Here is a 13,696-nt window from a genome sequence, read left to right as displayed (position 1 = left end):
CTGCCTCACAGATAAGTAATTTGTTTACAAGTAAGCATAGAGATATGCTTATGAAAAAATGTAAAAAAAAAAATGCTTGGCAAAACTGACATGATTTACCACGCTTGATGAGACATAACCAAACAGAACCGGTATACTCAAGGTTCTTTTTACGCAAAGTTAATCGCGCCTGATACTCAATGAACTTAACCCAGATTTGCGTTATTTGTGTCCCAATTTTCTTCTATCATAGTTTCCTCCCTTCCTTCCCTCGGCCACTTACTTGAGAATTGAATTAACATTGTTCTGGTCAGTTTCACCGCAAGCCGTGAACGTTAAAGCCACCCAGCGTTGCTCTTACGAGAACCTTTCAAACCCTACCACCTGCCCTGCAGCACACTAAGGCAGCATTGTGACATAGCAATCGAGGTAACGAACTGATGGCGTTGATCGCCAAGTGATCGAGCTACCCCACTCAAGCTTTTTCTCCATTGACCATGAGCTTCTAATTTTCTACGCACATTTTCATTCTTTGCGTAGAGCAAGGTAACTCTAAATTGCCAAACGCACGTGGACTACTTAAAGGGAAACCAGATGATATTGCACAACCCATGGCCCAACGAAAAGGCGGCGACTGTTTGAAATGGAATTTCGCGATTCTCACTCACGTAAAGCCTTGTTTGATGTAACCGGTTTGTTCTGGCTGGTCGGATCGCTGATGGATTCTTGAAGCGCATCCTTGAGAATGCGATGTCAGCGCTAAGAAGCGAGAAGCTTATCAAAACATGCAACCGAGACATAATCATTTCTCGGCTTCATGTACGAACGATCGTCAAATCGAATCAATCTGCAAAAGACTATGGATTTACTATTCGAGAAGAACGCGTGGTAGGAAGTCCGGGTCCGAGGTTTAATGAGATCGCATGCCCTTCTCACAAGATAGACCCTTTCATTTTCTTTTCTGCAGCCATTCTGAACCTCGAACGAGCCACCACTTTGAACGACGGGCAAGGGACGAATCCAGAAAGATGCTGATAGTGTAACGAGGCTGCCTGTGTCTCCGAAGCAATTATCAAGCGGAGGAAACTGTAAATCATCGTAGAACGCAGTTTAAACCCGGGAATTGATCCTTCCTCTTATCTGATACACGGCGCACATCAATAAACGGTTTAGTTCGGAATCCCGATTGGCCGACCGATTGGAACGCACCGCTTAGAATGGGGTAAGCATATTGACGGCATTCGAAGCGGAAGCGTTATCTAAATAACGGAAGCCAATTTTTTCACAACATTGATTTGGCATTTTTTTATTTTTACCTTTTACCAGGAAAACGGCGTACACAATAAACGGTGCTTCGCCGGGAATGAATGGCCGTGGCAATGAGAAAAAGGAACGCTCGGACGCAGACAAAATGACCCTGGAAGAGGCCAAACAGCCCGAGGTTAGCACGTTTCGGCGCATCTTGCCGCAGATACTGGCCAGTACGGCCAAAAACTTTCTCCTGCTCGATCTTGGCATGGCGGTAGCGTTCCCAACGATTGTGATACCGGCACTTCGGGGTATTAAGAACCGTGCACCCGATGAATTTCTTCACTTTACTCCCCAACAGGCATCATGGTTCGGTAAGGAAACAAGGGGGTTGTTTTTTGTAGTGGAAAACTAAAGTTACTTTAGACATCATGATCAATTTTACTTTCGATTTTTATTTTCTAGGAAGCATAGCGTATATTTGCCAACCTGTGGGAAGTGTCCTGTCGGGGATCATCCTTGAGCCACTAGGACGAAAGCGATCCATGATCCTGGTTAACATTCCGCACATCATAGGTTGGTTTATGCTGCATTTCGCTGGATCCTTGGAAGAGATGTACACGGCGGCCATCCTTCTTGGCCTGGGTGTTGGTTTCATGGAAGCACCAATCGTAACTTACGTTGGGGAGATTTGGTAAGTTGTAACTCCTTACGTTAATGGGGATCGGGAACATAATGCTTTTCTATGTCTTTATCTCAGTCAACCTTCCATCCGTGGCATCTTAACATCGTGCGCTGGTGTGGCTGTGATGCTTGGATTTTTCATGGTGTACCTACTGGGAACTGTGACCACTTGGCGAACGACCGCAGCGATCTGCGCCGCGATCCCCATCGCGACAATGATTGCAATCTGCTTTGTACCGGAAACACCCATGTGGCTGCTCTCGAAAGATCGAGCGGATGACGCACTCAAATCACTCCAATGGCTGCGCGGTTGGGTATCGCCGAAAGCAGTAGAGCAAGAGTTTCAGGAAATGAAAAGATACAGTCTAAACTCTGCCAAGTGTGCCACGTGCGCGAAAACCAACGCGTCCACATGTCAACATCCCCCGCTGACCGAGTGGATGAAACTGAAGGAGCTTACACGTAAGCGCAACCTCCGACCATTCGTTCTCGTGATGCTTTTCTTCGTCTTCGGCCAGCTAAGTGGACTGACGGGCATGAGGCCGTATCTCGTGCAGATATTCCAGGCCTACGGTGTACCGCTGGATGCAAACTGGGCCACCGTTTCGACGGGCCTGCTAGGCTTGCTAGCAAACATAGTGTGTATGGTGAGCATTAAATTCGTCGGAAAACGGCGCCTTGCACTCACCTCAATGGCCGTGACGGCTCTGTCCTGCATCTCGCTCGCAATCTATGCGTTCAATACCTTCCCACCGGGTTGGACTTCGTTCGACGTTCACTCGGGGACCAGTCATGTCACTAGCATGGGTTACATACCGATGGTGTTCTTTTTCATGCTGGCCTTTTTCACCAGCGTGGGTGTGCTGCCTGTTCCCTGGATTCTGCTGAGTGAAGTTTTCCCATTCAGGTAAATGCGGCGGATAGCTACGGTTTCTTTGAAGCGAAAATAACGACTGCATTTCGTATCAATTCACAGGAATAGGAGCCTGGCATGTGGAATTACGGCTGCCCTGCACTACGTAATGTCGTTCGTTACGACGAAGACGTACTTCAATCTGGAAAGTGCTCTCTCTCTACCCGGTGTGATATTATTTTACGGTGTGATGGGAGTGATTGGATTATTTTTCGTGTACTTTTTCCTCCCGGAGACGGAGAAGCGTACCCTCGAGGACATTGAGCTCTACTTCTCCGACAACAAGCGCAAGCTGACTGATATTTACATTCCGAGGAGAAATAGGGACGTGGAAGCGGTGGCAGTTATTTCAACGTTGGGCGAGAAGACACACGAAAAAGAAGGCATAGACAACACTGCCTTCACGGATTGCAACAAGTAGTCGGCATGAGTTGTATTTATAAGCTAAATTTTATCGCCATCACACTCCGAGGTCGATACAGACGAGGAGAATAGATTCGACGGGACCGACGTTAACGCTGCTCATCCGAACACATGCCCACGTTTTCATTCATAAATGCCATATACAAATAAAATAAAGAAATGAATCTACCTTTCTCTCGAACTTTATGTGCCTATTATTCGCTTGGTGAGATGTTCTGGGCAGCGCAGATCAAGGTATCGTGTATGTCCTTTGCGTACCCGATCTGAAGCTTAACCACCTCCAGGTACTGGTTGTATGTGAGGGCGTTTGTTTCGGGCGGGGGCTGCTGGCTAGTGGCCACCGGAATCGGAAGATACTGTTGCGATGAAGCACACTGTTGCATGCACAGTTTAGCCGTTTTCTACAATACAGAAAGCGTTTTAGAGTAACTTTCTAACCCGCCCAGACCCCACAGGCGACACTTACTAGGTTCAGTTCAATTTGGTCGCAAATGGAATAGAATTCTTCCAAATGTTTGTCGAATCGTGGGCCATTGTTGTGATCTACTGTTTTGTTTCTGTAAAAGAACGAGGGAAAACGAATCATTAGTTCCGTAGCATGACTACATGAAGGCTTTTACTTACGATCCAGCGTCATTGAGATGATTATGTTGTACCACTAGGGCGGCAGTTTTGATCGTGGTAGACAAAGCGTCTCGAAGTGGCCCAACTAGACCCTTGACCTTCGATATGTTATCTACCTTCTCCGTCTGCTGTTGCGCTTGCTGTTGTTGCTGTTGCTGTTGCTGCACTTGCTGTTGTTGAACTTGCTGCTGTTGCTGCTGCTGCACTTGCTGTTGTTGAGCTTGTTGCATCTGCGGTGACTGCATCATGCCTGGCGATACTCCCATACCTCCAGGACCAGCCATTCCAACACCACCTGCGCCTCCCGGTACACCAACTCCTTGCTGCTGCATCATCATACCCATTTGGTTCATCATTTTCAGTAACTTTGAGTAAAACGTAAGTGAATCGTCTAAATGGCTAAACTAATCTTGTACACTCTTCAAAACAACAACAGTCGGAAACTGTTTGCTAAAACAAGGTTCATAGTAGTGTTGGCACAATCGGGATTCGGAAGATTCGAAGATTCGATCCCTAGACGGATTCTAAAGATTTGGATCCAAGATCAATCAAGTCAGGTCAAAGCTATTTTTTGCTCCACCATTGTTGTGACAGTTGGTTGAAAAAGTGTTTACAAAAATTTCTAGCATAGTTGTGGGAGATCTCCGGAAAAAACTTCGCGAAATAGGTAATATGCAATTCTAGATCACAGTATCCATGGTCTCGCGGATAGAAACTGCTCTTCTGTGTGAAGTCATGGGATATGGATCCTTTTGCTCGTCATGATTGCCGAAATTAAGTGTGTTGGTCTGCTTTATACGGAACCTTCCTCCAGAACGTATTTCGAACGCCTCAATTCCTTGTTCTATTGATAAAATATACCAAATTTGCTGTTTGGTATAATATACCAAATTTTTACATGGTATGCTGCGACCTCTTTTCCATCGACTTTGTGTCACACCATGCCATATAAAACTTATGCGTTATTTGCAGACTTCCCACTACACTTATTACAGCTCAATATCGATTAAATTAATGTTTGTCACGCCATAAAAGATTCAACAAACAATAACATCGATTTAATAGTCCATATTGCGGGACTGAAGGTTACTTAAAACAATTTCAACGGCTGATTTGTTCAAAAATATGTGCACCGTGGTGTTGCAGACACAAATGGCTGCGTACTTTTTTTTTGTGCATTCTGTTACTTCTAGTTGCAGTTGCAATTAGCATGATACTAAAAGTACTGTTTTGGAATGGAAATTTGTAGAAAATAAGAAGGATCAGATAACTTAATAAATTACCCAATCTGTCGAAGCAAAGGCGGGAAATCAAAAGTAACCAAAAATAGTTCATCCTCGGAGCAAGTCAGTTGGCTGTTGGGCATGCTTCCCTAGTACCGTATAGTATTCGGCTCGTCCGCAAATAAAATAATAAAACCGCTTCTTCGGTACGCTATCCTCCTACGGCCGATGATTTACTAAAGGGATCCATTTCTTTTCGAAATAGTGCTTGAGGAGTGCGGGCATTCCTATCACCTACAAATCCTCTCACAGGTATCTACAGCAGACCTACTTTTCACAATAGTACATTTAAAGGGAACCAAAGACGATGCTAACAATGCTGACTTTGATAAATTATGTTATTATATTTGGTACTTTTCAATCGCATTGATTGCTGACAATGCTCAATATCGCAAAAAAAAATTGTTAAATGTTCGACCTGGAACCGGAAACTTGAAAGCTGTCTGCTGCTTCAACAGCCTGTATCCAATGCCAACGGGATCGAAGAATTGGGTCAATGTAACGTTTATCGTATAGAAAGGTCCCATCTGGGCAAAACTCTCCTGCACGCCATCTCTCTTCAGGCCTCTTCTCGTTTGTACTACGGGTAGTTTTGCCCGCTCACTTGCTCTTCCGGTTTTCGGTTTATTTATTTTACACATTGTGCCCGAGGCGCTTCCCAGCCACCTGAGCATGCTTCGCTGTTTTCCCCACTTTTCCCACCCCATCCGAGCATTCCCTTACCACCCGAGCTACCCGCGACGAGCTTTTCACGAGTCCCGCGACCTTGATCCGATGCTTCGTCCTCAGCTAACCATGATTAACTCGTCCTAGGCCTCACGTTTCATTCTGTTAGCAGCGAAACGGCGCATGCTGTGCAAATGTTGGCTTTGGTATTGCCATAGGAACCGATACTGGCTCTTGTGGGAAAAGGAAGATCAAATTTTTAGCTCGTGTTGATGTGCTGATATTATTTCATGTTACGGCGCCTTCGCTTCTCGCATGAAATATGCGTGAATGTTCCAGTGTGAAGCACAAAAAGGAATGTAGTCATGGCAAACACAGTATTATTTCTGTATGATGTTCAATTGTACTGACAATGTTTCCTTGAGATTCGGTTGATGTTGTTTTTCTCACCAGCCCAACCATTGAGTCTGTTTAAATTGAGCGCCAGTTTCTGGAGAATTTCCCTTCAGTGCGTATTTTGATGGCATTCGTGGAAATATATCGACCATAAGAGGGTAAGAGAATAACTAAATCGTGTTTAAATTAGTGAGATTTCAAATGTATTGGTACCTGAGGGAGTAAGCTAAGACCAAGTTTTCTGCTTTTATATCTGATTTCAAACGGCACAACGGCACAAAAGACGAAGGGTTGATCTAGTCAAAAACGAATAATTTTTTGTTGGTTTGGATACAGGCACTCTAGCCCTCGTGTAAATACTTGTATTTGGAGAAGCTTGGCACGTGATGATACGCTGGGCACCCGAATTAAATGACATCAAACGTGGTTTTAAGGTGGTTGGAGTGAATATACTCCGCTGTAATATAGTGCGTTTGAAGAATAGAAGTGGAACAAACAGTAGAACGAAAGATTCACATACCAAATCTACTACCAACTGATCCTTGATACAAGTGGTAAAATTTGAATTTAATCACGATGGGATATGGAAAAACATATAGCTTCAACATTTCCCGGAAATCCCATTTTGTATTGACGTCATCTGTCAGAATCTCTCGAAGCGTAGCAGATTCTCTCTTTCGGGTATTGATTTCATTCTTTTTGGCAGTTTCGCGTTCCTTTCCGTGCCAAATTCGTTAGCGATTAGCGGAGATTGCGGCGGAAAAAGACGTACATCTCACCTTACATCAATCATACCGATTGACATGATTCCGCCTGATTTGTATTGCCTTTTCCCTATCGCGCGTGTAGGTGGAGGTGGACCTTGCTACGCCAGGTTTATTTTTCTCATGGCGATTTATTTTCCGACCGAATTGATGCAGAACCTATTTTGGGCAGTGTATCTACTTTTAGCAGTGAATTTATTCATCTATCTTCTAATTCACTTCTGCATAAAGTAAAGAAGGATGTTGTTTGAAGAAGGGTTCAATATAATATATCATTTGCTTTGAACCTATTCCACAGAATTATTGTAGACGTTCAAATTGCGATAGTATCCACATATTATTGTTGTAGAAGTTACCTTTAATTTAAATAAAAAATATTTTTCGTCCACGCCAAAACATCCTTACTTCCTTTTTCACTGTACGCACAGCCATGAAAGAGAAATAAAAAAATAAGTACAAGCAACAATGCGTACGGCTGTTGCATACTCTCGGAAGCATCAAGCGATGGAGTTGATTATCGAACAACGCGTGCCGAATCTGACTACAGGATGACTTTGCTCTCCGTAACCCATGGCCGGAAGTTCTCATGGGGCCCGATCATACTCCGCGAGCACTGCCTCTCGAAGCACACTTCGTAGTAGAGAGCCGAAACGAAGCCTTAAATTTTCCGAGCTCGAGGAAATTCTATTTTCGTCCTCGTGGTGCCGCAGCAGTCGGACCAACCGTGGAACCGTATAGAACAGAATCTGCTTTCTCCTGGCGACATGCGACCCGAGCGAATAACCTGTGAAGTGGTTGGCCCTCCTTCCCTTTTCCTTCGTTGCAGGGAAAATTCGGTGGGCTTCCCGCGCGCGGAGCAACAGGCGAAGCAACAGTTAGCATTGGGCACCACAACGAGCGTGGCTTTGCAGGCTTGCCGAGCCTACGGTTCGTTGAAACGTGTTGAGATTGAGCAAATGAACGTGAGCGAGCAGCTGCCACTGCTCGCAGATAAATCGTAAACGGCCAGGACCAAACCCAAGGACGTCGAGGTATACACAGTCGATGCAAATTGATCTACAGCCATTGAAAGGGGTAAAAATCTGTCAGGTGTAGGCAGAAAACAAGATTCATGTTCATATTATTGTTTCACGCCAGTGCATATTGATAAAACAATATTTTGCAAAAACTGTTAAAACGTTTCATAGATAAAAGAGTACACCGAAATACCAACGAACAAAATCCACCAAAATGAAACAACCGTTGGGTGGTTCTTTTTCGTAAAACATTCTACTTGCAGTCCTGCTTTCTACTCGACTTCTACTACTGTTTCAATGAACCATCGACCTTTACGTTTGCTTGGTTTGATGCAGTTGTGTTCAAAGTTTGAGAAAATGGTAACACCTTTCTCGTCATCTGTTCAAAGTTCAATTTGTGACGGCCTTTCGAGCGTTTGCTGTAGATATTGTACCAGCAGAACGGATGACACGGCGTGCTTGGTCGGACACTAACATAACGCATAAATATGTAATGCTGCTTTCCTCCGCCCCAGCGGAAATGGCAGAGGAAATGAATAGAGGGGGTGGGAAACATTGTAAGAGCAAGAGAAACACACAGTGCAAGAAAGAGAGGCAAAACAGAAGAGAGAAAGAGCGTAAGCGAGCGCCAGTTGCCGATGTTGGAGTCCTGCCGAGTGCTCCTTTGATGGAAAGTGAAAATTTTCCTACTCCAGTCGTAAGTTATCCTTCGAGCGTGGCAGTTCGTGCGGTGTAGTGTGTAGCAAGCCCACATAGGTCCTGAAGCACTGGCCCATTGCAAGTGGTGGAGCATTGGTTTGAATAAATTATAAAATTGTATAAATGCTGTTACAAATCCTGTAGGCTACGTTCAGTCTTAGTCTTTGCCTAACGGTAGATGTAACTGACGGAGAGTGGACCTCCATGCCTTTTCTTGCCCCAGATTAACAGTGTTACAGAACATACATAATTATCAAATGCAATTCTTTCGCTAACATGTTCTGTTCCCTTTAGCGCTACAGGTTCACGTGAAGTAGAAAACGTGTGCTCCGTAGGCTTGTGATATAGTTCAAGTGTAGGTGTGTGTGTGTGAATGTGTGAATGTATGAGTGGGTTGATATTGGTGCAAGGTGAGACAGTTACTACTGGTGTCCGTTGATGGCTGCACTTGGCCGTGAAGTTCTTCGGAGGGTCAGACCCAGCCCATGATCAACATGTTGCGAAGGGTAAATTTAACACTGGTTCGACAATGGTGCGCGGACCGCGTGCTACGGAACAATGGAAATCGGGGCTAAAACTCTCGATAGCTTATTTCTAGCTTAACTAGAAGACAACTTCTTCCCATTGTGACCAGCTAGTCTCCAGTTGCAAACCACCTGTCGATTTATGTTTAAAGCATATTTTCGTGGGGAGAAACCAGTTGAAGAGAGCAGAAAAAGTCAATTACAAATGCCTCTAATTATCCCCAAGCGGCTAAGTGCCCGGGGATCGGAGCCCACATCTGTTGCTTCTGGAGTTCTCGAAACAAATACGCGTCGAAAGCATCTCAAGCAACATTAATTTGCTCATATTCTGGAAATAAGTTGCATCTACGAGTAAATGAAAACAGACAAGAGAAGGATAATGGGGCGGTCTATTCTGGCCAAAGCTTTGACACGAACGGAGTTTGTTGAAAGAAAAATTTTGAAATCCTTGCACATCCTTTTTCACAAGATTGTTCCAAAAATGTGTATGTTTCAGGGGTTTATTTGTAACTATTAGATGGAAGAAAAACTGAAAGATAATTTTCGGTGGAATTTGACGAAAAAGCGGGCTACGATGGAAGGCGGCTTATAGCAGAAATTTTTGCTTTGAAGCTCGGTTTTCTAGTAAGGATGCGGTCGCCCACATCTCGGGTGCTGCCAGCCATGGGAGCGGTATGGCCCGGGGGGCCTTGAGATGAAAACGGGATGAGCCTGCAAGGCTACGGGTAGGTTTAGTGTGGCCCATTTTCCCGTGCACCCCAAGGTGAGCCCCGGAGACTTGGCTCAATGATAATGGGTCGGCGTGTGTCCTTGAGTATGCTGTGCGCATATTAAATTATCTTTCCGATACTATACAGTACAATACTTCCGAGTTAATACAATCGCAAAGATGGTTTTTTTTCGATGAAGATATATTTGGAAGAGTTTTTCAAAACTGCCTGAATAGTGAAAAGTTTTAAAGAATTTTTTTCAACTGTTATTATTTGCACAACGAGATGATTATGTGGACTTTGGGGAATTGTTTGATCATGTACAGTTTATTTGTCTATGTAAACAAAGTTCATGATTCATAGCGCAAAGCTAAGAGATTTAGTCGGACAGGGAACCTTAACGTGTACCATCACTGAATTCCGACTCACCATTAATCATATCCGACCAGAAAGAGGGAAGAAAAGTCGAGAAGACGAACCGTATTGCGCAACAGGAAGAACAAGAGTGAAAGCCCTTTCAAACGGACGGGAAGCAATCGAGAAATGGAGAAGAGTGAAAGAATTTGGTTAAAACGCGATGATTTAATTTGCTTGTAGAAGCTTAAGTTTGAGTAAGCGATTTTATTTATAGCCTCTTGCCGATAAGTGGCAGGAAGCGGCCAATATCGAACTGGCGAAGCGATTCGCCTGTGTTACGTGCTACCCTTTCGTGCCTTCAAATGGTATTTCTATCATTGGCAGAAACCATTGTGTTTACTAGAATGATGAAGTACTGCAAAGACCTGACTAAAAGTGTTCTGCTAATCGGGAGCTGATTAATTTTACGGTCGGAAAAATCACCCGCTTGAATTCTACTCAATAGAGACTGAAGTTCTTCCTTCCGGAATTTGATGCTTTCCCACAAACGGAGAAAAATGTCCTCCCCTAATACCCGTAGTTATAAACGAGAATTTAATTGCAATATATCTTGCATTAGAGCCCAAAGAACCAGACCTTTCCGTTTGCACTCCCAAAGGCGCTCCGGCACGGGCTATGGCCCGTTTTTGACGCAACAAATATTCGTCGCTAGAGCTAAAGTATGCCTGCCTTCCTAAACTCGTCACCAGCAAAGCCCAAGAAGTTTTGACGGCAATGACGTCGATGACGATGAAGACGACGACGACGCATTTACATCGGCGTGTTGGACTATTACCCTGTGGAGATCCCTCTCGGAAAGCGTACGGTCACGTAAGCGGATACACGCTCGCTTTCCGTTCGGTTCATCCTGCAGCGAGTCGGGTTATTTAGGAGGCATTAGATTGGGGTTTCATCGACACGTTGGCCGCGAGGGAAGCGGACTTGGGAAAGACTTTAGATTTTCCGTTTGGCCGATGGAGTAGCTCGGGGGCTAAAAATAGCCATCAAACCCCATCATGAATTTAGCTTTTGTGTACGGGTTTTTCGAGTAATATTGCTTCACAGCAAACGTGTGTGCGTATCGGTTGTATCCTTTCGGAAGCATTTTCTCGCGTTGAGCTACGAGATACGTGCGATTCGTGTTGTCTGTTCGTCTTCGATTACCTTCCAGTTAGATTAGGTAAACTTCAAAACCTTCCCTGTATTCCGAGAACTTTAAGCAATTCCACTTGGCGCAACGAGTATCTAGACTTCAGCGTGCTAGACAGTACAGTCTATTTATGGCATTAAATGGCACTAAAAGCACTTCTTCGGGGAACGATTGATTCTTGAACCACATCAAGTGGTTTGGCCTTCCGACTTTACGTTGATACTGTTCGATTCAGCGCCAGAACCAGAAGCCAGTGATCAAGCTACATTTAGTACCGTGATTCGTGGTCATAAAACGCTTTAATGCGCTTGTAAAAGCTAACACAAAACGGCTTCAAAAGGAACTAGTACAACATCGCGTCGTTAGCTTTGCTCACACTGACGAGCCCCGTTGGGTTTGCTAACTCGAGAGATATTGGATGTTTCTTTTTCGTGCACGGTCGACCGCAGCCGAAGGGGAAAAGAAACTACACGGGCGTCATTCCTTGGTCAAAAACAAAAACAAACTAAGCTAAGAAGTTCCCAAGCAGAATGGTGCGCCCAATTGAAAAACAATGCGAAGAATGAGCCCATCACCGGGGGAAGCATAAATATTATTTTTATGCATACCAATAAAAACCAACATTTTATTAACGAACCAACGCAAAATTACCGATCCGTTCCGTCCCAATGGAGGAGGTAGAATGGTTTCCAACCATTCACATGTGCCACTCACGTTCTAAACTTCGAATATTTTTCAGCATCAAAGGATCCCTTGATTTTGAGTTGAATGTTCAGTTGATTATAATAATTTAACATCGTTCAACGAAAGGGGTTTACGGAATAGAGTTTAATACTTTCCTAATAGTTTGTTATGTGTTAATGCAAAAACAACAAAGTCCATTTATGTGGTATTTATCTAACAAAACTGAGTGATAATACAGCATCCGTAATAAGGTTAGGATGGAAGACTAATACAAGCAGTAGCAACAATAATAGGACTGCTGATGGAGTTCTACTTGGTGGACATTTCCATCAAAGCTGACAGAGTCCATCGGAAGGAAAGCTCAACTAATGCTATGTTTAAGCGGAAACAAACGACACCGGTTGCAAAAAAAAAAAAAAGAAAGCGGAAAACGTAACGAGAAGCATAATGACGATGATGGCGATGACGGTTTGGAAAAGTGTACCTCGAGCGATATTCAGCGAGAAGAGTACGATAATGCTCTTAGTGCATTGGCATCCCCGGTCCCAGCGTCCTGACGCTGAAAGCTTGAGTGCAACGTCCTGCTCGACGTTCGGAGTGAGTTGCAGTTGAATGGGTCGTTGACAATGCGAACCTGTGGTCGTGGCACTCGTTTTGTTCCCGCGTTTTGCGCCATGACGGGTGCTGACAATCCTTCCCAACTGATTTGCTATTGTTTGTTGACATTTAACGGCCACCAGTGAAAAACGAAGATAAGTTGTTTCAAACACGCTACCTGGAAAAGTGGAATGAGCAGAAGAACGAGCATAAATTGTGATGATCATAATGGGGCAATTATTGAACAATATGAGAAAATAGTATTTCAACTGACTAACGGACCGAGAAAGTGGTCAATTTAGAGTAAGTGATTATTAAAGCCCCGTAAACTGGCTAATGAATGAGATTTACTCGATGATTATCATTGTTTTGATGCTACTTTCGTGCGTGCCGTTTCGATAAAATGTTGGCCTGTAGGAAAATCGCCAACATATTTTGGGATAAACATTAAACATCCTATCTGTGGCAAAACGAAAACTTTCTTCAAAGAAGCATTTTACCTGGCACCAGGCGCCTCCATCTACGTTCAGGAAAACCATGGAAAACGAACGTAGGTGTTCCACGGCATCCCTGGTGTAGGTTATCGATTGATTCTATAGAAATATTACTCTCTTGACAGAGGGTATGTTGTACAGAGGTCTTTTCGATGAGCACGACGGGCGCCATTCAAAAGCATTAGTGTACCCTCATAGAGGGTTGAATACAAAGGATTCTTTTTCTACCCACCCACGTCTGATAGTAATCATATACCATGGAGGTCATCTTCTCGATTACATGGGAAATTTTTGTAATCAAATTTCACTTGTCACGTGTTCGTTGAACGGAAGAGACAGAATAATTAAACACCAAACAGGTGATCTTCGGATCAATTTTAGCTCCATTAGTTCACCGCAATGTGCTTATCGTTCCCGGTCGGAGTGCTCCCAAGGATGGAACCACA

At 44.1% G+C, this 13,696-nt stretch overlaps 2 protein-coding genes across 2 annotated transcripts; one reads left to right on the top strand and one right to left on the bottom strand.

Annotated features, from left to right (window-relative positions):
• The first annotated feature begins 1,196 nt into the window (after nt 1-1,196).
• On the top strand, nt 1,197-3,350 carry LOC131260021 (facilitated trehalose transporter Tret1-like). Its single transcript, XM_058261673.1, has 5 exons — nt 1,197-1,201; nt 1,306-1,601; nt 1,693-1,921; nt 1,988-2,818; nt 2,888-3,350. Exons 1-5 carry the CDS (start codon nt 1,197-1,199, stop codon nt 3,243-3,245), a joined length of 1,719 nt encoding a protein of 572 aa, XP_058117656.1. The 3' UTR covers nt 3,246-3,350.
• Nucleotides 3,243-4,326, bottom strand: LOC131265234 (mediator of RNA polymerase II transcription subunit 29). The gene is made up of 3 exons (XM_058267498.1): nt 3,872-4,326; nt 3,714-3,804; nt 3,243-3,648 (listed from the first exon to the last, which is right to left on the bottom strand). Exons 1-3 carry the CDS (start codon nt 4,225-4,227, stop codon nt 3,442-3,444), a joined length of 654 nt encoding a protein of 217 aa, XP_058123481.1. The 5' UTR covers nt 4,228-4,326; the 3' UTR covers nt 3,243-3,441.
• Nucleotides 4,327-13,696: the final 9,370 nt, after the last annotated feature.

The sequence above is a fragment of the Anopheles coustani genome, chromosome 3 (assembly GCF_943734705.1).
Source record: "Anopheles coustani chromosome 3, idAnoCousDA_361_x.2, whole genome shotgun sequence".
NCBI lineage: Eukaryota > Metazoa > Arthropoda > Insecta > Diptera > Culicidae > Anopheles > Anopheles coustani.
Note: the sequence above shows the minus strand (reverse complement) of the source record. Positions and strands in the feature narration are given on the sequence as shown.

Coding starts and splice junctions, on each gene's coding strand:
- LOC131260021 (XM_058261673.1), top strand. Junction 1,602..1,692: donor CCAACAGGCATCATGGTTCG/GTAAGGAAACAA, acceptor TTTATTTTCTAG/GAAGCATAGCGTATATTTGC. Junction 2,819..2,887: donor AGTGAAGTTTTCCCATTCAG/GTAAATGCGGCG, acceptor ATCAATTCACAG/GAATAGGAGCCTGGCATGTG.
- LOC131265234 (XM_058267498.1), bottom strand. CDS start 4,227: ATGATGAACCAAATGGGTATGATGATGCAGCAGCAAGGAGTTGGTGTA. Junction 3,805..3,871: donor CATCTCAATGACGCTGGATC/GTAAGTAAAAGC, acceptor GTTCTTTTACAG/AAACAAAACAGTAGATCACA. Junction 3,649..3,713: donor ACCAAATTGAACTGAACCTA/GTAAGTGTCGCC, acceptor TCTGTATTGTAG/AAAACGGCTAAACTGTGCAT.